The 22,410-nt window shown below is 43.8% G+C and overlaps 1 protein-coding gene across 1 annotated transcript; it reads left to right on the top strand.

Annotated features, from left to right (window-relative positions):
* The first annotated feature begins 1,752 nt into the window (after nt 1-1,752).
* On the top strand, nt 1,753-7,512 carry LOC144892041 (uncharacterized). Its single transcript, XM_078777191.1, has 4 exons — nt 1,753-1,985; nt 2,735-2,875; nt 5,871-5,933; nt 6,032-7,512. Exons 1-4 carry the CDS (start codon nt 1,835-1,837, stop codon nt 6,274-6,276), a joined length of 600 nt encoding a protein of 199 aa, XP_078633317.1. The 5' UTR covers nt 1,753-1,834; the 3' UTR covers nt 6,277-7,512.
* The last annotated feature ends 14,898 nt before the right edge of the window (nt 7,513-22,410 follow it).

Raw genomic sequence — 22,410 nt, 5'->3', positions numbered from 1 at the left:
GATATTTCCTGGGAAAACCACATTTTCAAGCTGGCCTCAAAAGGCAGGCGCCGACTGGGCATCCTCCATCGTGCGAAGTCCTTTCTTCGTACACCTGAGCTCCTCACCACATACAAGGCTTTCATCCGCAGCTCAATGGAATACTGTTCTCCCCTTTGGGCCGGTGCTCCTGCCTCACACCTAGCTCGTCTTCACGTTGTTGAAACCAAAGCTTTCAGAATCATTGGAATCTTCCGCGATGAAGCTAACTCCGAGGGCCTTTCACTCACTCACCGCAGGCAGGTTGGTGGTCTTTCTGTCTTCTACCGACTGCTCTACGGCCTTGCTCCCCCAGCTCTTTCTGTGCTCTGTCCCCCAAATATTCCTGCAGGTCGCACAAGATCTGCCAGCAACCCTCTTATGGTTAAACTGCCAAAATCAGGACTCTCTGCTCACCTTCACTCTTTCATTCCTCTTTTCTCACACCTCTGGAACAAACTCCCTCACTCTCTTCAATCCCACTCGTCCCTCCAGGTCTTTGAAACAGCTGTTCACCACCATCTCTTATAATCCCTCATCCAAAACCTTGATCTTTTCTGCCCCCGTCAATTCACCGTGGATCCACTTTTTTTAAATTCCAACTTCTCTCCTGGAAGTCCTCGCAGTGTCCACGTGCTGTACACTTCTCCCCGCCCTTCCCACGCCTCCTCCCACCCTCCCCCTTCCCACACCTCCTCCCACCTCCCCTTCCCACCCCTCCTCCTCCCCCCTTCCCACGCCTCCTCGTCCCACCTCCTCCCCCCTTTCCCATGCCTCCTCACCCCCAAGCCCCCACCCTCCCACAGATCTCCCGATGTCCCTGCGTTCAAATGTTGTGTTTGTGTGCTTCCCCCTCTCTCCCCTTCTTGTCTATGGCTCCCCTTATTATATGTTTTCGGTGTGTGTTTGATTTTTTTTGTTTGTGATTAATATTAGCTCTTTCACGAGCCTCGAAAAAAAAATGTCGTGAACAAATGGAAGTTCCAAGATACAAAATATCAGTTTGGCCAAGTTTGGTCACAATCTTGTCAGCAGTTTTGGAGAAGTTGTAAATGTAAACGGACTGACTGAGTGATTGACGCAGACGGACTGATGCGTGGTGACTGTCTGCCTGACACATACTGACTGTGACTGACTGACACGCATTGACTGATGGACGGTGGGATTGACAGGGCAACTGACTGAGTGATTGATGCAGACAGACTGCTGTGTGGTGACTGTCTGCCTGACACATACTGACTGTGACTGACTGACACGTATTGACTGATGGACGGTGGGATTGACGGGGCAACTGACTGAGTGACTGACTGATGCAGATTGATTGATGGAGTGACTCGGTGACTGACGACTGACTGAAGGAGTGAGTAAAGCGGAGTGACTGATGCACGTTATGATGGCGTAACTGACTGACGGATGACGCGTCATCCCAGAATCTCCCCTGCACTCCATGCCAGGTGAGATAAAAATGAATGAATCACTGCAGAAAACATTTTGATGGAGAACAGTCGGAAATCTCTTATTGTCCAATTTTAAAGTTCAAGATTCAAATACGAGCTGTGTTTCCTCGGTTGGGGTTCGATCAGGAATTTCTGTTCGTTTTTCAAACCAAAACCCGAATATTTGTGACGAAATGTGGCGAATCTGCGGATTGGAATTAAACAACACCCGAATATTTCTGACGAATCAGCGGATTTGAATCGATGGATTAATTATTTTCCGGAACGGTGAAGTGAACTCACTGTCTTCACTCACATTGTTGTGTGTATTGTGAGGGATTGTACCACACTGTACTCTTTACTTCACTGTACTGTTCGCCATGAATGGAGATCTCTCCGGTGAGGATAACAGGTTGAACCCTCCGGGATCCTCGAGTTTCTCCGATGGAAGGAACTTGGTCGGTCCTGAAGATTCTCACTCGGACTGCAGGTTCAGGATCGCTCGACCTGAGGAGAACAAGTCCGGACACGGTGCGTGATGTTTACTGTTTAAATACATTTACATGGGGAATCACACCATGTACGGGGAGGGTTCACTCGTACAAGATGGTGTCGATGTCCTGATCGGGTTCACTCGTACAAGATCGTGTCGATGTCCTGATCGGGTTCCCTCGTACAAGATCGTGTCGATGTCCTGATCGGGTTCCCTCGTACAAGATCGTGTCGATGTACGAATAGGGTTCACTCGTACAAGATCGTGTCGATGTCCTGATCGGGTTCCCTCGTACAAGATATTGTCGATCTCCTGAGCCGGTGATTTCGATTCCTGAGCGCAGATTCGTTAATGGATGATTTTAAGAGACGTGCTTTTGTTTCCTCCTCTTCCCTCAGATTCTACAAAACTACTCCCTCCTTTATCTTTGTTATCATCACCTCGACACCTTTTCTCAGTTTTGGTGCTGAGAGTGTATTTATTTATTTTTTGTTGCTTGTGAACGTCAGCACCACGTAATGACAGACTGATGGGGGTGGTAAAGGTTTTTCGATGCAGGTGAGGACTGTTTAAATACATTTACTGTTCTTTATAAAAACTATTTAAAGTTGATTGTGAATTGGATGTTTTTATTTTCAGATTTTATTGTGAAAGTGGAGTCTAAATTCATCGATGATTACACCTCACTTGTCAAAGATCCGAAGAACAATAGTTATAAAAATAATAATGATAGTTTTAATCACACAAATGCCTCTGATTAAGAAACAAATTGTCGAATGCTTTCCAGGTGAAGCTCATCTCAGGACGATGGAAACATTCCAAAGTTATTTTCAGATGTCCCGTGATACTTTTAGCAATGAGCAGGTAAAGCAGGAACCACGTGGTGTTCCTCCCATGGAGTCCAGCAAAGCTGCTTACCTGCTCCACGGTAAGCAGCCTTTATTTCTGGCCTTTATTCCAGATTGATCAGACACATAAAGACAGCGTTTCAAAAGTCTTTGTTTCACTAAAATCCACTTTGGAAATAGCATTGGAAATATCAAATCAAGTGAAATTACTGGGACTTGACAGGTTTGAAAGAAAAGTTTGTGACGATCTAAACATGTGAAACGAGAACGGCCCTTGGTGGAGCATATACCTCTGCCAGGCTAACGTTTTACCTTTTGTCAAATCTTATGCGCCAGATCTGGATTTGGACCTGAACCAAAATGTAATCGGCCTGTTCTTGTTGTCCAATCAACTCATCCACCTGGTTTTGTCATAAGTCATCCACAACTTTTTGAAACATCAGGCTATATATCATTTTGGCCCTATCACTCAATGATGAAGATTCACTAAAAATTCCCTGATCCGGATTCAAATATTCAGCAAAATGTAATCACTTCTTCTTTGTCACACAACCAACCTGTCCACCAAATTTTGTCCGAATCCGTCCACAACATGAAGATATCCTGTTCACAGACCGACAAACAAATAATTGAAAAATCACTCAAAGAGCGACACTTGGCAAAAGAGAACAAAGTAGAATGACACTCGGGAGAGCATCATTTTCACCTCACAAATAGTTGGTGGTTGGTTTCAGTAAGCTGATATGAAAATCCAATTCAAATTTCAAGTCAATCGGATGAAAATTGAGGATTTTAGAAGTTCGAAAAAAGTGATTGACCTTTTGGCCTATGTTGACCTTTTGACCTCAAAAATAAATATGATTTTGTCGAACCACCAGCTCTAGCATTTGGTGAAGTTTCGTGAAGATCGGTTTAAAATTGTGACATGTCGGCAAGTATCAGTGAGCGAACAAACAAACACACAAACAAACAAACACACAAACAAACAAACACACAAATAAACAAACACACAAACAAACACACAAACAAACACACAAACACTCGCACAAACACGCACACGCAAACATACACAAACAGACAGACACACACACACACACACACACACACACACACACACACACACACACACACACACACACAAAGCAGAGTGATCAACATACTTGTCAAAAAATTATTTTATTTTGCCAAGTAAAAAATATATTTTCCAGAGCACAATACTTGCAAAATCCAAATAAGCATGTTGCCATGGAAACGGCAATTTTTGTAATTTGGGAAATTTGGCATGTTACATGATAGAATGTTACATGTTCGTTAGTATTTACATGTCAGAATGTCATCACAAATTTGGCTGTTAAATTTTCAAATTGATGCCTAATAGGTGTTTTACATGTTTTGAATGGCAATTAACCTGAACTTTGACTAATTTTGACAAGATCTCATCCATAAATACTACACATGTGTACAAATATGATGTGCAAGTTTCAATCTGATATCTTGAAAAATTCCTGAGGTTTGGAAAAAATAAAATCAGAAAAATATCCCATTTCATTTCATGGATGTGAAGTTCTTGTCATGGACACCGTCTTCTCTTTGCCACTTGAGATTTGACTCTTTGCCATGTGGCACTTGTCTCTTTGCCACGTGAGAATTGCTTATTTGCCATGTAAGAATTGTCCCTTTCCTGTGTGGGACATGCCTCTTTGCCACGAAAGAATTGTCCCTTTGCCTCGTAAGAATTGTCCCTTTGCCACGTAAGAATTGTCCCTTTGCCACGTAAGAATTGTCCCTTTGCCACTTAAGAATTGTCCCTTTGCCACGTAAGAATTGTCCCTTTGCCACGTAAGAATTGTCCCTTTGCCACGTAAGAATTGTCCCTTTGCCACGTGGGACTTGTATCTTTGCCATGTGGGACTTTTCTCTTTGCCAAGTGGGACTTTTCTCTTTGCCACGTGGGACTTTTCTCTTTGCCACGTGGGACTTTTCTCTTTGCTACGTGGGACTTTTCTCTTTGCCACGTGGGACTTTTCTCTTTGCTACGTGGGACTTTTCTCTTTGCCACGTGGGACTTCTCTCTTTGCCACGTGGGACTTGTATCTTTGCCATGTGGGACTTTTCTCTTTGCCAAGTGGGACTTTTCTCTTTGCCACGTGGGACCTTTCTCTTTGCCAAGTGGGACTTTTCTCTTTGCCACGTGGGACTTTTCTCTTTGCCACGTGGGACTTTTCTCTTTGCCACGTGGGACTTTTCTCTTTGCCACGTGGGCCTTGTCTCTTTGCCACGTGGGACTTGTCTCTTTGCCACGTGGGACTTGTCTCTTTGCCACGTGGGACTTGTCTCGTTGCCACGTGGGACTTGTCTCTTTGCCACGCCGGACTTGTCTCTTTGCAACGTGGGACTTGTATCTTTGCCATGTGGGACTTTTCTCTTTGCCAAGTGGGACTTTTCTCTTTGCTATGTGGGACTTTTCTCTTTGCCACGTGGGTCTTGTCTCTTTGCCACGTGGGACTTGTCTCTTTGCCACGTGGGACTTTTCTCTTTGCCACGTGGGACTTTTCTCTTTGCCACGTGGGAATTTTCTCTTTGCCATGTGGGACTTTTCTCTTTGCCACGTGGGACTTTTCTCTTTGCCACGTGGGACTTTTCTCTTTGCCACGTGGGACTTTTCTCTTTGCCACGTGGGACTTTTCTCTTTGCCACGTGGGACTTGTCTCTTTGCCGCGTGGGACTTGCCTCTTTGCCACGTGGGACTTGCCTCTTTGCCATGTGGGACTTGTCTCTTTGCCACGTGGGATTCTTTCTATTCCACGTGGGACTTTTTCTATTTGACATGGTGTTTACAATCAATAAATCAGACAATTTAGTGCATACTTTATTTTTGCCTTTTTTCTGTGAGTTGCCTCGTTCTGATTTTTATTTCTGTGTCAGATTTGGTTTTTCGTTTCCTGTCACCGATTTCCTGAATTCTGTCCATTTCTCCAAAACTAAACACTTGCTGTCCAGAACTGAATTGGGAATTTTCGTGAATTTGGAAGTACTATTTGAAGTTGAGTTTGAATGGGGTGTTGTTATTTTCAGATTTTATTGTGGAAGTAAAGGTGGAGTCCGAGTTCATTGACGATTACCCCTCGCTTTTCAAAGGTGTGGAGAACAACAATATTAACAAAAATAATTATCTTCAGTGATGGTTCTAACACATGCCTTCCTGGGAAAGCAATACATTGTCAAATGTTTTGCAGATGAAGTGCTTGTGGGGGAGATGGAAACTTTCCAAAGTTATTTCGAGACTTCTCAAGATGCTTTGAGCAATGAACATGTGAAGGAGGAACCACGTGATTCTCTTCCCATGGAGTCCAGCAAAGCTGTTCAGCTGCTTGAGGGTAAGCCAAACTTCATGATGAACATTGAACATATCACATGGTTTTTACTTGTTTGTTTGTTCTTTTTCAATGATGAAACCTTTTTGTTCCAAACTCTAGAATAACAGATCCATTAAATTGTGGTCAACCAAGTGAGCTTGTTTATATTCACTGGACATGGATATCAGTTGCTTATAAAATACCCAGATTTATACAGGAATATTAGTTGTGTTAAATACAGAGGAATTTTAATGCAATTTGTATTTCTGGCCTTTGCTCAGGATTGATTGGACAAATTAAGCCAAGTTTGAAGAGTCTCTGCTTTATTAATGTACACCTTTGAAATAGCATTGGAAATAAATCGAGTGACATGACTGGGACTTGAAAGGTTTGAACGACAAGTTTGTGACTATCTAAACATGTGAAACGAGAGGCGTGTTGCCACGTGGGACTTGGAGCATCACTCCGTATCAATTGCCCAAAAATAATTCAAAATCCTCTGATCGAGGTCCACAATGTTGCACTCACCTGCACCGTGTTTGGATAACTTGCTGTGGAAGTGCGTTCTCCAAATCAGTTCCATAACTATCTTAAAACATCTACTATCTGATGTTTCCTTCACCACAATGTGATAAACCTGGAACTTTTCCCGGAACGATAAACCTGGAACATATTTTGAATCATTGGTAGCCTCTCCCAGCTAAGCTTGAGTTGTGCATCACACCATTCATGCTCAATCTCATCTCACCATTTCTGTCTCTCCTATTGGACACTAGTTTGTGCTTTGACTGCATTCTAGATTCCATTCCTGATTGCTGTTTTGATTTTCTCTGGAAACCTTTCTTAGCATTTCACGTACCTCAGCCTCAGCCCAAAAATTTCAGGTACCTCAGAAAACACTTTAGCCCATTGCATGAAAAACGGTGGTTACATCTCTCACAGATAACCTGCAGAAGATCAAAAAATGCTCCCACACCTGAAGCATGAGTTTTACCCCAGGAAGACCAAAACACTTACAGTACTTCTCTGAAAGGATAAACCATCCAACTCTCATATGTACTTCTTGGATTAAGCTTGTGCTATTTTGAAAGAAGTTTATTTTTGACAACTTTGTTGGTGTCACCATTCCCGATGGTGTCTCCATGAAAGGGTTAATTTTCCATGTAAGCTTCCAAAGGTAAGTGCAACGAGACAATAAATTCTACATCAGGCTTGTCTTCCCCTTACTTCTTCTCGCTGTTAAAAAAAACCTTTTTCAGAGCACTGAATTCTTATTCCCCCTCGACAGTTGGTTGTTTCAGTTGTTTCACCCCTCTTTTCTGGAAATTGGAGAAGCTAGAGCTCTACCGAGAGAGACGATCATTCCTTGTCGGCAGACGGGTAGACCGAAGCATTCTGAATTCAACACAATGTTCATTGAAGTTTGGTAACTGCCGTGAAAAGCAAGGAGCTGACGTTTCGAGTGTTAACCCTTTGTTGGATGGAGCCACACTTTTGATTGAATAAATTTTCCAGAATAATGTTTGATAATGTAGTTTGTGTTTTCTCAAGTGTAATTTGTGTGAAATATTTGCCAATTATCCCATACTTTTCAAAGATGATTTGAATTTTTATGCTTTTTGTGATTTGTCTTCACAGAGAAACAAATGAAACTGATTTCTTGTTCCAACTGTTCCAAGTTGTTTCACCCAGAAGTTTTCAATCCACACATGACTCTGACCATTTGTGATGAAAATGACAAGTTTGGCATTGCGTCTTACAACCGCAGTTGCAAAAGTTGTGCAGAGACATTCAACAACATCCAAGGAAGTGGGAGATTATACAAGTTTTCTGTGTGCGACAAATCATTTACTCTTTCGTCATCTTTAAATCTCCATCAAAGAAATCACACAGGTGAAAATCCCCTGAACAATGATCCTCAACCAAAAAAGGAGGTGGAGATTTTAAGTTCTGGGAGAACTTCCTCCCTTATCCTAAAAACAGAAAGTGGAGAAAATGACAAACGTGATGAATTCCACGAGTGCTCTGTTTGCAGTAAGGATTTTCCAACATCTTCATCATTGAAAATACATGAAAGAATTCACAGAGGTGAGAAACCGTACAAGTGTTCTGTGTGCAGCAAGGTTTTTCAAGTTTACTCGTCAATGAAAGTACATGAAAGAATTCACACAGGTGAGAAGCCGTACAAGTGTTTTATTTGTGGCAAGGTTTTTGGTCAATGCTCAAATTTATATGTACATGAAAAAATACACAGTGGAAGAAGACCGCACAGGTGCTCTGTTTGCAACAAGGATTTTAGAACTTCCTCATCAATGAAAAGACATGAAGGAACTCACTCAGATGAGAAGCCTTACAAGTGTTCTGTGTGTAGCAAGGATTTTCGAATGTACGCATCAATGAAAAACCATGAAAGTATTCACACGGGCGAGAAGCCATACAAGTGTCCTGTGTGTGACAAAGCATTTACTTGTGCATCAAGTTTACATAAACATAAAAAAAATACACACGAGAGAGAGGCCTCACAAGTGTTTTGTGTGCAATGAGGATTTTATAACTTCCTCATCATTGAAAACCCATCATAGAATTCACACAGGTGAGAAGTCGTACAAGTATTCTGTTTGTGGCCATGCGTATGTTTGCTCATCAAATTTATATCACCATCGCAAAGTACACGCTGGAGAGGTGAGAGGGGCCTCACAAGTAAATGTTCTGTAAGTTATGCACAAAAGATTTAGCAAATTCCTCATCAATGAAAAGAGGTGGAGAAATTCACACAGGTGAGAAGGAAAGCCCATAAAGTTACAGGAAAGTGCAGGAAGCTGCAAATGCAAACACTTGGGAGTGGCCATTCCAAAAACATTGCCATTAACTCCACACCAAAGCGAGAAGCTAAAAAGGTGTCATCAGTTCCACAACCAATAACTATTAGGTTCCAAACAAATTGAAGAAGATTAAATGAACAGAGCTGGAGCTCAGAGGAGAAGGGAGTCGCCCTCCAGGGTGACTTTCATGAAACATGGGGAAATAACGCTGAAGGAGAAAGATTCCTGAACCAGTTGAAACGAACAAAGCTGGAAGCCAAGGTGGAAAGAGTCCAATCGGGAAATTCAATGCAGTAGCACAAATTAAGAAAAAAATATTTCACTCAGGAAAGAATAAAGGAAATAACAAACAAAGCAAGCCTGGGCATTTGAAGACATGAATCGGATGACCGAAGAAGAGAGAATTTAAATGTAGATGAAAAACTGGACAAAAGAAGAAAATAGATCTTATTGATCTTAAAATAGATCTTAAAATAGATCTGTGCTCTGTCCCCCAAATATTCCTGCATGTCGCACAAGATCTGCCAGCAACCCTCTTATGGTTAAACTGCCAATATCTAGGCTCTCTGCTCACCTTCACTCTTTCATTCCCCTTTTCTCCCACCTCTGGAACAAACTCCCCCACTCCCTTCAATCCCACAACCCCCTCCAGGTCTTTAAAACAGCTGTTCACCACCATCTCTTATCTTCCCCCATCCAAAACCTTCATCTCTTCTACCCCCGCTAATTCACCCCAGATACACTTTTTCGAAATTCCAACTTCTTTCCTGGAAGTCCTTGCAGTGTCCATATGCTTTATACCTCTCCCACCTCTCCCCAAGCCCTCTCCCTCTCACAGTTCTCTTGATGTCGCTGCTCTCAAATGTTGTGTTTGTGTCCTTCCTCCTCTCTCTCCATCTTGTCTACCGCTCCCCTTATTTTGTGTTTTATGTGTTGGTTTGTGTCGGTTTGACTTTTTGTGTGATTAATGTTCGCTCTTTCATGAGCCTCGATCTTGTATACAAGAAGAAAAAAAATTTGTGAGCAATTTTTTACTCAACTAGACCATGTCCAGCTGAGTTTTTGTTGACACCCAGTGTCTGTCGTCTGTCTGTCTGTCTGTCTGTCGTCTGTCAACAATTTGACATCTACGCTCTAAAAGTCACAAATATTAATTAAAATTGATGAAACTTGTTATGCAGCATCTTCAAGACATAAACTCGTTTGGGATTGCATTTTGGCGTTGCACGCCCAAAAATGGGCATGGCAGGGCGGCCATGTTGAAAAATCAATTTTTGTCATACGTTTTTAGCACATATAAACTCTATAGTTTGTGGTTCAATTATGCATATTCTAACCATATTGATATAGACCAGTTGAGTTCAGGTTCCCTGGAACCTCTTTTTTTTTTAATGTTGTAGGTTCCAGGTGCGGACTAGATAGCCCTCATCGAGGCCAGGCATTAAATAAAAGAGAAAAAAAAGTGTGTGATGTTTGATTTTGAGAAAGAGAGATTGAAGCTAGGCCGGTTGCTATAGTTTGAGTGAGACAGAAAGTAAGACCAGCAATCCTGACACGGCCCGGAGAGTGTAAGATGGTTCCGGGCACCATTTTAACGCTCCTAAGTCAGGGCGGTTGCTGCCTACAACCTACTACCTTAAGTCGTGAGAACGAAAAGTAGTGAGAAAGGAATGTGCGAACCCCCAGGAACAGCTATTCCGAAAAATGTGCCCTGATAAAGTTAATTATAATCCGGCGACACTAAATTCAAGAAAAACAATTTCATCCATCAGAAAATATTGACAGAGGAGGAACTCAAGATAAGAGATTAACAAACTGACAAGGCAATAAGAAATAAATGGTCACCTATATATGGCAAACTACCAACAACGCCAAAATGGAATGAGGGGACATATGGGATGAGATTTCCAGAGTGCGAACTCCCAAAGAAAAGGAGCAACCGTCAGAACTTTAAAAAAAATAAAAAAAATACTGGTGTTGAGCAGGAAATAGAACAGAGAGAGAGGAGAGCTGAAGCAGATGGAATTTCAAATTTGGTTATAATAACAGAGACAGTGATTGGGCAACAGATTGGCGAATTGAATCAGGAAACAAAATTGGAATCTCCACAATAGGATCAAAGATTGACAATAGCAAATGTTGCAGCAACACCTAGAGGAAGAATAACTCTAGGTTACTTCCTCAGCTCAAATAGCGCCTTTGCAAACAAAACAAGAAAGAGCAATCAGAGATTGCAGACTCTTGCCAGGACGTGTTTTAGTGGTTTTTAAGGCGTTTGTGTTGAAACAAATACAGCGGCCAAACTACATGACCAAGTAGAACGGCACTTAGTGGAGAGCATACATACCTCCACCTGGTTGGCCATATCACTCAATGGTTAAGAATCACTTAAACAATTCTACTATCTGGATCTGGATCTTCACCAAAATTGAATGGATTCTTCCTTGTCACACACACAACCTGTCCAACAAGTTTCGTCCAAATCCATCCATAACTTTTTGAGATATACCACGATGGATCGTTTTTGGCCCTATCTCCCAATGGTGAAGAATCACTTCAAATATTCTAGGAGCCGAATCCGGATCTTCAGCAAAATCTAATCATTTCGTCGGTATCACATACGCTACATCTCTGCCAAATTTTGTCCAAATCTGTCCACAACTTTTTGAGATATTTTGTTCACAAACGGACAGACAATCAGACAGACAGGGGTGAAAACATAACCTCCATCCACCTTTGGTGGTGGAGGTAATGACAATGTCATTATTATTTTTTCTCCACAAATTTATTCCTTGATGACACTCAAGAAATTTAATCTTGATCGGATGAAGTCTTGTACTTGTCGAATTATGACATCATAATTGAGGAAACTATGACATCACCATTAACATATGTTATTTCCCATGGAGAGCTCCTTACAATGAGCCATGTGTCAATTTTTTATAATGCAGCACTGTCGAAGATATCGAGGTGCAAAGTTTTTCGGTTTTTCCAAGATGGCGCCCACACCTCGTGACCTATGACGTCATAATTAACATTTTCAAACTTCTCCAAGAGGAGGTACACCTATCGTGAAAATTTCCTGTCAATCGGACCAGCTGTTGCAGAGGAAATAATATTTATTCTGTGCGGATAAACAAACAAATAGACAGACAAACGGACTCAAATGCAATACCCTCTCCTCCGGCGAGGGGAACAAATAAGAGCATCAAAGATAGGTCACAATGAGGAGGACAATAATGGACAACATCAGAATGAAGAAGAGGAAAAGGAGGTTGACAACAAACAGCACAGGCTTGAAGAAGAGTTGGCTAATAAAATAGAGGAAATCGGACTATCACCCAGGCAAACACGGCAACTCCACCGAATAAAAAACAACAAGCAATTGAAGATACACATGGGGAGAATAAACCAAGTAGTCACGTAATCTCCCCAAATCAGCCAATTCAGCAGCACTGTATGTGCAAGAGAAAATAACTGGCAAACAACGCAAAAAAGATAGATGTGATAATCTGAACAGAAACAAAACACCACCATGGAAACAAAAACTGGAGAAGCAGAGAGACCGACTGAGGAATGAAACGGGACAAATAGAAGAATTCAATAGAAACAGAAGTCCAAAGCTCAATAAACAAATCAGACAAATAAACAAATAAACACAACATCGAAAACAATGTGTCAGAACCATTAGCTGCCCATAATAAGCTCCAAGTACAACAGATAGCAGGGGGGGGGGGGGGGGGGTAGGGGAAACTATGATGAGGCCAACAACAGAGGAAAGCAAAATGAACAGTTTGAAAACAACCGGAAAAAGTTCCACAGAGAACTAGGGAAACAGAAACAAAATGTAGCAAGTCCCCTAAAAAAGAGGATCTTGAAAACTTCTGGAAAGGGATATATGAAGACGAGAGAGAACACTGCAAGGAAGCACAATGGATCCGAAACCTGGAAGAGAAGAAACCACATCTCGAGGAAATGCCCCAAGTAATAATTGATGCAGAAATGATTAGACAACAATTTGCAAAGATGGCAAACTTCAAAATCCCTGGGCCACATGGGATAACAAACTTTTGGTATAAACAACTGTATGCTCTCCACCCTCGCTACACTCAAGTATTTAACAAACTCATCAAAGGGGAACAGCTAACGGATCAATGGTTCACAGAAGGCAACAGTGTTCTCATCCCAAAATGTAATGAAGCCCATCTACCCCACAAGTAAAGACCAATAACATGCTTAACAACAGCAGACAAACTTTTAACGGGATTAATTACCGATGAAATTTACGAACACCTCACTCAGCAAGGTACGAACACCTCACTCAGCAAGGATCTTTAGAGCCAGAACAGAAAGGATGTAAGAGAGAATGCTATGGAACGGCAGACCATTTGTGGAACGACAGATAGATTATTTAACAAGACCAGACTCGAAAACTGCAAGCTTCGACAAACCAACTTATCCACAACCTGAATAGATTACAAAAACCCTTTGATAGTGTCCCACATTCATGGATTAAAAAATACATGCAAGTATACAAAGTTAACCCCCAAATAGTCACCCTGATAGAGAAAGCAATGACGCCGTGGAATAAAACACTGATAATACCTCACTTGGAAGGAAAAATTGGGATCCCAGGGGTGAAGATATGACGTGGTATCTTACAAGGTGACAGACAGCCTTTCCCCCCTCCTGTTTTGTCTGGCTCTGGACCCACTGATGAACAAGGTAAACTTATCAATGAACAAGGACACGGATACAATCTAACGTCCAAAAGAAAAATGACCAAATAACATTCAAAGGTGAAGCATCTACTGCACATGGATGACCTAAACTGTTTCCATGGCTACTGCCTCATTAAACTCGCATATCATATCTCGCGATTTGTCTGCACGGGAAATGTTGACTCGATGTGACCAGTTCACCAAGCATCAGATTCTGATCTTGGATCAGAACCTTATCCGAGAGCAGCCTTCCCAACGTTCCAAGAACCATACTTATGTGGAGAAGTCTTAGTTCCCATCAGCAAACGGTTCTGCCACTCTGACAGTTCATGCTGGAGACCTGGTGTACTTGCACTCAGATGGATCCAAGTCTCGCGCATGGGATCGTTACCTAGTTGTATCTGTGGATTGGAACTGGTGTGATATCCGCAAGCTTGCTGGCTCTCAAATCCGACGCTCAATGTACCATGTACGAAAATCTGAGTGTTACAAGGTACCCACATGGACCACATCTGCCATCACACATCCTCACAAATGTTCCTGTGATGATTCTTTCTGTGATGAAGGCAACTCGGAGGGGCTACCTATCGCTCTCCCCGATCCAACTCATGGACCTCCCATTCTCTCAACTCCAGCTGAACGTGTTCTTCCGCCACGTCCCCCTCCAGCTGTTCTGCCCTCTATGTTTGATCACCCCTGTGATTCCCAGGTCCAACGCCATGGTGATGAAAGCACGGCAACCAGGTCACCTCCTATCAGGAGATCAGGACATCTGCGTTCATTCTCCAAACACTTGGATGACTACGTTCTTCATGGATGAGCAGTTGCACATGTGTCAACCAATGGGCCAGAATAATCCCCATGCGTCTGAGAAGAATCTATCTCGTGATGTCGTCTTTCCGTTTAGCCTGGCATTGTCAGTTTACTCCCATCAGACACATGTACAAATACTGTTCTGGTTTTCATTTTTTTTGTCATGTCCCAGCAATGCAGTGTTTAATACTTTCACTTAATTTTGTTGGTGTTTATTCCCAATATTTTGCATTTCTTCTACGTCTTGATATATCGTATGTGCATGTTGACGTGTACTCGTCAGCGAAAAATGTTAGTTAGCAAAGAGAAGCTTTTATTTTTTTCAAGGAAGGAAAATGGCCACACCAGTATTGGTTTTTGTTGTTTTACTGTCCAGGACGTGACGTCATCTGATGCTGTTCTACGTGTGCTCAGTTGTGCCTTGGTCTCTCACATGTTCTTCCTCTTCACACTCTGATTACAATGGATCCTTTGTGTTTTGTGTGAGCTCCGAATAAACTCGAGCTGTTCCCAGAAGCGGTGTGTGATCTGATGGATTGAGAACACTAAGAGGTCTACCTCAGGGAACTGATGCACGTGTCACGATCCACGTCATCACTTTACGTTAAATTCCCGTGTCGACCAACACACTCTAAATGGCTCATTTCAGGTGAGACATCCACGAAACCGTTGGAGACAGGTAACCTGCTCGTGCTAATAAAAATAGTGGCAATACACCTGGGTGCTCACCTGGTAGAATAAACTGCACCCTGCACTGAGTAAAGGTATTTTAAGTCAATTTCAATAGTTGCTAGAAGTCAGGGCAGCATGTAGAATCATATTGACATGATCATAAGACTTTAAACAAACAAACAAAAAACGGTTTGGGGAGTGAGGGGGGAACCCCTCCCTACCCGGAGACCCATCAAGACCCCCATTTTTATTAATGCTGTGACCAAACATTGGTAGATCACGGATGATGAAGGTTGTGATCAGGTTTCATCAAATTAATGTGTGTAGTTCTATTTTGAGGGATCAAACCTCATCGCCATTATATATTCATCACCCTCAGTGGGTGGAGTTTCGGTTGTGCGAGTCCCGTTTGGGGGAGTTCCGGTGATTTTGGCGCTTCTCGAGTTGTGTCCTGTGTTACGTGCTCCTCCCCAAACCCCGGTCACGGTGTACCTCCGAGCCCCGAGAGGAGTCACGGCAGAAAGATGTGTTATTCTGTATGTCTTAGATCAATGGTGAAACCACACCAATTGTTACAAACAACAAATATTGTATTAAGATCACACAGGAATAACAGTCCAAAAAATAATAGTTATCAATTATACAACAAATATATCCTTCCTATGATGGTACCATCAGTTTCGTACAATAAAACTCACTGTGCTCCAAGTGAGCGCAAAGAACATCCCCAATGTCTCTGTCCCCGTCTTCAAGCCAAAGTTAATCAACTCCAGTGATCGACAGAACAATGTCGAATCGAGACCAGAATCCCGTTCGGTTGACAGTGACAGTTGCTGACAAAGATGCGTAAAGGTGCCATCAAGGCGTTTGGGAAATCACGCCTTTGGATATGGACGTTCAACGGCTCCGTTTACGGCGAACCGCAAAGTTCCATTCAAACTTCACGTTACACACATACCAGCTTAACTTCTGGAGGCGGTGAAAATGGTTGGAGCGAGATTAAAGGCCAGGAGCGATCCGAAAATCCTGCACGAGGTAAAATGGCCAACCGACCAGTTCTCGAGACGTAACTGCCCTCAAGCAACGATTCTTTTCGGAATCAACCGCAAAACCTGACACGCAGGTTAATCTGTCTCGGCGATAACAACTCTGTCGCAGGAATCCCTTTCCCGGGAAACCCAAAGTTCACTCGAAGGTGCCCGTTTGCCAACGTTCGCTCAAGACCTCGAAACAGCTAGGATTCTTGTCCCACTTCACTCGCTCCGCCTTCTTTTCCTCTTCTTTCTCTTCGTCGTCGTCCGGTTCCGGTTTATTTCAAACATTAACTTTTTCACCTTTTGAAAACAGGTATATCTATTTCATTTAAACGATAACAATAATAGTACATGGAAACAAAAATGTTTACAGTGGATGAAAACCACAACAACGGAACTGACAAATTCATAACACTTCCCCCCCATCAAGAAAGAAAGTTTGAACATAGTGAAAACTTTCTTTGCATGCAAAAACTCTTTTAACAAACGAAAGGAAAACTCACACCCAAATGATCAATTCACGTGAGCAACAATAATTAATATTCCCCAAAATAAAGCAACACAACTTCCAAACAACCTACAGAAATTTCCAAAGTTAGTTCACTCTGGATAAAGCATCAGCAACGACATTGTCCCTGCCCTTTACATGCTCAATTTCCAAGTTGAACTCCTGCAAAGCCAAACTCCATCTCATCAACCTCTGATTTGTATTTTTCATTTTTTGAATGAAGGTTAAGGTGTTGTGATCAGTGAAGACTTTTATAGGAAAGGTAGTAGTTCCCAGATACACCTCATAATGCTGAAGCGCTAGCAGGAGAGCAAGGGTATCTTTTTCCACAGTGGCATAATTTGCCTGATGTTTGTTGAACTTTTTGGAGTAGTAGCACACCGGGTGATCCACTCCATCCTCATCTTCCTGTAATAGAACTGCCCCAGCCCCCACATCACTTGCATCAATGGCCAACTTGAAAGGTGCTTGAAAATCTGGGGCTGCTAGGACAGGAGAGCTCATTAATATTGCTTTGACGTGGGCAAAGGCCACCTGACATTTGTCATCCCAAACAAACTTGGTCTCTTTCCTCAGCAAATTCGTTAAAGGGGCTTCCACATCAGAAAAATTCCTGCAGAACCGCCGGTACCAACCAGCCATACCCAAGAATCTCATAAGCTCCTTCTTCCCTTTTGGAACTTGGAAGCGATCAATGACTTCTATCTTGGCTGTCACCGGTTGCACCTGACCCTGACCTACTACATGGCCTCGGAACACCACCTGTGCTTTTACAAACTCGCTCTTAGATAAGTTGATGGTCAACCCTGCCTCGGTCAGTTTCTTGAAAAATGCCTGAATTTGTTTAATATGATCTTCCATGGTCATAGTGTGGATGATGATATCATCCAGATAAGCCTCCCCCCTCAAGGTCTGCAATAAGCTTATTAATCAGCCGTTGAAATGTAGCAGGCCCGTTTTTCAATCCAAAGGGAAGAACCTTGTACTGATACAACCCATTTGGTGTGACTAAAGCCGAGATTTACTTGGCTCTATCAGTAAGAGGAATCTGCCAATACCCTTTCAGCAAGTCAAATTTAGTTACAAATTTAGCCGGGCTCTATTCTATCAATACATCAATCAATCCTCGGGATGGGATATGAGTTGGTCTTGGTCACTGCATTAACCCATTTTAAATCCATACAACAGTGAAACCTGCCATCGGGTTTTGGAACCAACACACATGGTGAGCTCCATTCACTGCTGCTTGGTTCGATGATGTCATTCTCCAACATATACTGAACCTCCTTCCGAAGATACTCCATCTTCACAGGGTTCATCCGATAGGGGTGTTGCTTCACAGGAGTGGCTTCCCCCACCTCAATATCATGATATACCAGGTCAGTACGACCAGGTACATCTGTGAACAAATGTGCAAATTCAAAAATTAGGCTGGATAGTTGTCGTTGTTGTTCCCTCGTCAAATGACCTAATTTCTCATCTAAATGACTCAACACTTCTGTGTTCGTCAATCTGGGACAAGCCTGGACATCAAAGTTATCAAATTTAACACCGGCGTAAACCTCTGTATTCTCTTGCACCCCGGCTACAGGTGAGACAGGAACCATTTCTTCCACAGGCTTCCTCTCATAATATTTCTTGAGTCGGTTGACATGACACAGCTGCCGCTTCTTCCGTCGGTCGGGAGTTGTCACCACGTAATCTGTTTCATTAACCCTCCTTTCGATTGCCGAGGGACCAAAATATCTAGCCTGTAGTGGCTGACCTGGAACAGGAAGCAACACTAACACTCGTTCCTCAGGACTGAAATTCCTTATCTGAGATTTATTGTCATGTCTCACTTTCATTTTATCCTGTGTCACTTTCAAGTTTCTTCTCGCAACTTCACAAGCCTTTGCCAATCTGTGCCTAACCGTTGACACAGACTCTACCACTGTTGACTGTGACTCCTCCTGTAGCCACTGTTCTTTCACAAATTTCAACGGTCCTCAAACTGCGTGTCCAAACACAAGTTCAAAAGGACTGAATCCCAATGACTCCTGAACAGATTCCCTCGTAGCAAACAACAATAAGGGTATTCCTTCATCCCAATCCTTGTCACATTCAAAACAATACTGTAACGGTTTTGAGAAGTGTAACGAATTTGAGAAGTGTAACGGTTTTTGAGAAGTGTAACAATTTTGGAGGAAGTGTAACGAATGTGAAAAGTATGGTTTTGTTATGTGTAACACCCTCGTAATGTAAATAATGGTCACAGCCGTCCTCCTAGTTAATTCCATGAAACTTACACGCAGGCCACGATATATCTTTTTAAATAGTGTATTTCCTTATTCTATGTAGGCTAAATATGTGTTTCCCACTAGATTGACTCTGCATTGTATCAAACGAAATAAGCGTAGGCCCTTTCAATTTCCCCAATCATCTCCGCTCTCCAAAGTTCCTTTCAAAAGCGGTGCGAGTGGTGTTCAATCCCGCAAGCCGCCATTGCCCATGTGCTAATCTCGGAGAAGAAAGGCGTGTCTCCACCTCGTCATAGAGGGGAGGAGTGAGCCAACCCCACTTGGCCAACCAGCACCGCGGTTAGCGACCCGGTAGGCGTGCCCTCGCAGCCGACAGCTTGATTCCGCCCCGGAGTGATAAAAGCGACTGAAAGGGACTGCTTCAGCAGATGAGCGAAGAGGCGACATACGAGAGGAGCTGTGAGCTGAGCTGTGAGCGTTGAGATGCGAAACGCTCCAAGCCAAAGAGGAGAGGTACTCGGAAAGGAAACCAGCTTTGGAGAGACGCGCTGAAAGGAGGGAGACGGCTCCACCAGAAGGAGAGGAGCAGGTGTGCCCGAGCCAGCGCGTGACGTCTACAGCATCGGCAGCGGATACGCGACGGAGGGTTTTCCCGCCAAAAACGCGAGGAATTGAGAGCTGCTGCCTCCGACCCTGCCTCCCTCTCCAGCAATCCACCTCAAGCCCTACCTGCCTGCAATATCCCCCGTGTAAGTGTGAACGTCGTCTGTCCTACTCATTGTCTTGGGTTTAAGTAAATTGAATAGAATAAGCTAACGATGCACTGTGTGACTGCTTTTTCCATCCATTGCTTGTAAATAATTTTGGTCGCTCTTTCTTTTTGCTTGTGTGTGTATAATAAATCTGTTCTTCCTCCGTACTCTGTCTTCTTCTCTTTTCATTCTCTTTCGGTCGCTTTAGAGGTTTCCCGATTGAATATCTGTGGTGCGATCTGGTCAACGTCGGGTGGAATCGGGTCAATTGGGGATCCTGTAACGGTCGCGGTTGGACCATCCGCTCGGCCCATGATAACATCAAAACCGCGATCAGTAACAATTGGTGTCTGGGAGTGGGATTCGAGGCCCGAACCAAATTTTTAAAACGTCTAGAAAAAAATTTGGTAAAAATTACGAGCTGCCGAAATTTTGTTGTTTTATAAAACCCGAATTTTGAGATCGCGCCATGGACAATCAAGGCGATCGGATGTCGGTGGGGGAGATAGACGGGTTAGGGGTAACCCAGGACTTCGGGGAAGAAAGGGAGGAGGAGAAAAATGGCAATGTGGTTGCGGAGGTTTCAGACGCACAAAATGGCGCTCTCGCGCATGTGGTTGAGGGGGCCACGGCCGCAGAACCAATGAGCGCGGCCCAAATGCAAGCCTTCATGACCCAATTCATGGTGGAAATGCAGAAAAAAAACGATAGTGGGGAAATGGAAAGCAGAATAATGGGGGCCATTATGGGGCAAATGGGGGCAATGGAAGACAGAAGGAGGGCTGATAGTGAGAAAATGGAAAGCAGAATGATGGGGGTAATGAGGGACGAAGCGAGGGGTACCGGTGAGGAGTTAGACAAGAAATTTGGGAAGTTAGACAATAATTTTGAGGGGTTAGACAACGGGATAAAAGAGGTAAAGAATGGGTTAACGGGGGTGGAAAATATAATGGCTGCCCAGGAGAATCAGTTAGAGGGGGTAAAAAATGGGTTAATGGGGTTAGAAAATAGGATGGAAGGCAAATTGCGGGAGATAGGGGAGCAATCCGCCCGAGAAATTAAACAAATGGGAGAGCAGATAGAGGAGGTAAAAATCGGGGTAGAAACCAAATTGGATGCTCAGAGGGATGAATTGGGACAGATGAGGGTGGCATCTACAAAGGAGATGGAGGAGATGAAAGAGGAGATACGACGAGGTGTGAGTGAGGAGGTTTCGGGGCTACGCGAGGAGGTAAAGCGAGGTGAGAAGCGTATGGAGAAAGAGGTGAGAAATAATACGGCTAGGTTACAGGGGGGAATAGAGGGTCTGACGAAGGGAGTAGAACAGCTGACAGTCGGACAAAGGGAACTAGTGGAGCAGGTTCAAAAGAACACTGCGGTACTAGGAGGGTTAAAGGCGACACAAAAAGAAATTAAAAACGAATTAATAGCGACACAGAGGCAATGTCAGATGGTACGTGAGGAACTGACAATGAGGGTGGACGAGGTGACAGAGATAATGGAGTCGAAGGACCGAGAGGTGAGGATGCACATAGAGACGGTCACGGTAGCCTTAGAGGACGAACTTGAGGAGACGCACCGGGGAATAAAAGAGGTGAAGCAAAAATTAGAGGAAGTGGAAGAAGAGGTGAGTGAAATTAAGAAGAGACGGACAGAAACTAAAAGAGAAATCCAGGAGGAGGTGATGGAATATGTGCAAGGTCGGTGCCCAACTCATAATGTGATGCTCACTAACCAAATAAAGAGTTTGCAGGTGGCAAAAGAGGTGCGGAGACGAGGTGCCAAGGTGAGTGGCGAAATATTCGGCAATGTATATGATGTGAGGAAAGCTTCAGTCGGCTTGGGGATTGCTATGGATCCGGGTGTTCGTGAGAGGCCGTTGGTGAAGTGTGCGACAGGTCTGGTGTGTGAAAAACGAGGTGTGCGAGAATGTCCGACCATGGGGTGTGTGAGGAAAAAGTGCGCGCCGACCAGTGAGTGTGCTGTCAAGAGTGAGTCGGTCGTAGCGCGTGTGCGAGGGAGCACATGGAAGCGCGGTGTGGTAAGTGTTACAGAGGATGTAACGAAAGAGTGTGCACGAGAGGATGCGCGAGAAAGGTGTGTAACGGACAGGTGCATGAGGAAAGAGTGTGCTGTCGAGAGTAAGGGTGAGTGCGCTGTCAAGAATGGAGGTGAGAGTAGTGAGAGTGACACGGAGCGTGAGTTGGTTGTGACAGGTGAGCGAGGATGTACACCTGGAATGGAAGGATGCACACCTGGAATGGTAGAGCGTGTGTGGGAATGCACACTTGAGTTGGTCGTGAGGCACGTGGTTGGGTGTGCGAGTAAGAACACACCTGTGATGGTCACAGAGGAGGTGACCGAGGAAGGGGCGCGAAGAGGTGTGTTGGTGAGGTGTGCGAGCGACGAATGTGTGCCAAGGTGTTCGGTGGTCAGGTGTGTGACCAAGTCGGTGAGCGGAATGAGTGTACCGAGGTGTGTAAGGAAAGGTACGAGGAGCATGGGAACAGCTGGAGGTATGAGCAAGAAAGGGGTAGCGTATGCATGTAAGCATGCAGGTGAAGCATCGACGGTAACCGGGTTAGAGGTTAGAACGACTTATAGCCGAATCGGGCCCTCGGTGCGTGCCGGGCTTCGCGTGCCGCGAGAACCAGCGGGGATCCGAGCCGCGGCGGGTTCGAAAGGACCGCCGTACGC

Source organism: Myxine glutinosa, chromosome 5 (assembly GCF_964187855.1).
Source record: "Myxine glutinosa chromosome 5, kmMyxGlut1.1, whole genome shotgun sequence".
Classification (NCBI taxonomy): Eukaryota; Metazoa; Chordata; class Myxini; order Myxiniformes; family Myxinidae; genus Myxine; species Myxine glutinosa.
The sequence above is the reverse complement of the archived record's forward strand: the minus strand, read 5'-3'. Positions and strand labels throughout refer to the sequence as shown.

Coding starts and splice junctions, on each gene's coding strand:
- LOC144892041 (XM_078777191.1), top strand. CDS start 1,835: ATGAATGGAGATCTCTCCGGTGAGGATAACAGGTTGAACCCTCCGGGA. Junction 1,986..2,734: donor GGAGAACAAGTCCGGACACG/GTGCGTGATGTT, acceptor AATGCTTTCCAG/GTGAAGCTCATCTCAGGACG. Junction 5,934..6,031: donor TTACCCCTCGCTTTTCAAAG/GTGTGGAGAACA, acceptor AATGTTTTGCAG/ATGAAGTGCTTGTGGGGGAG.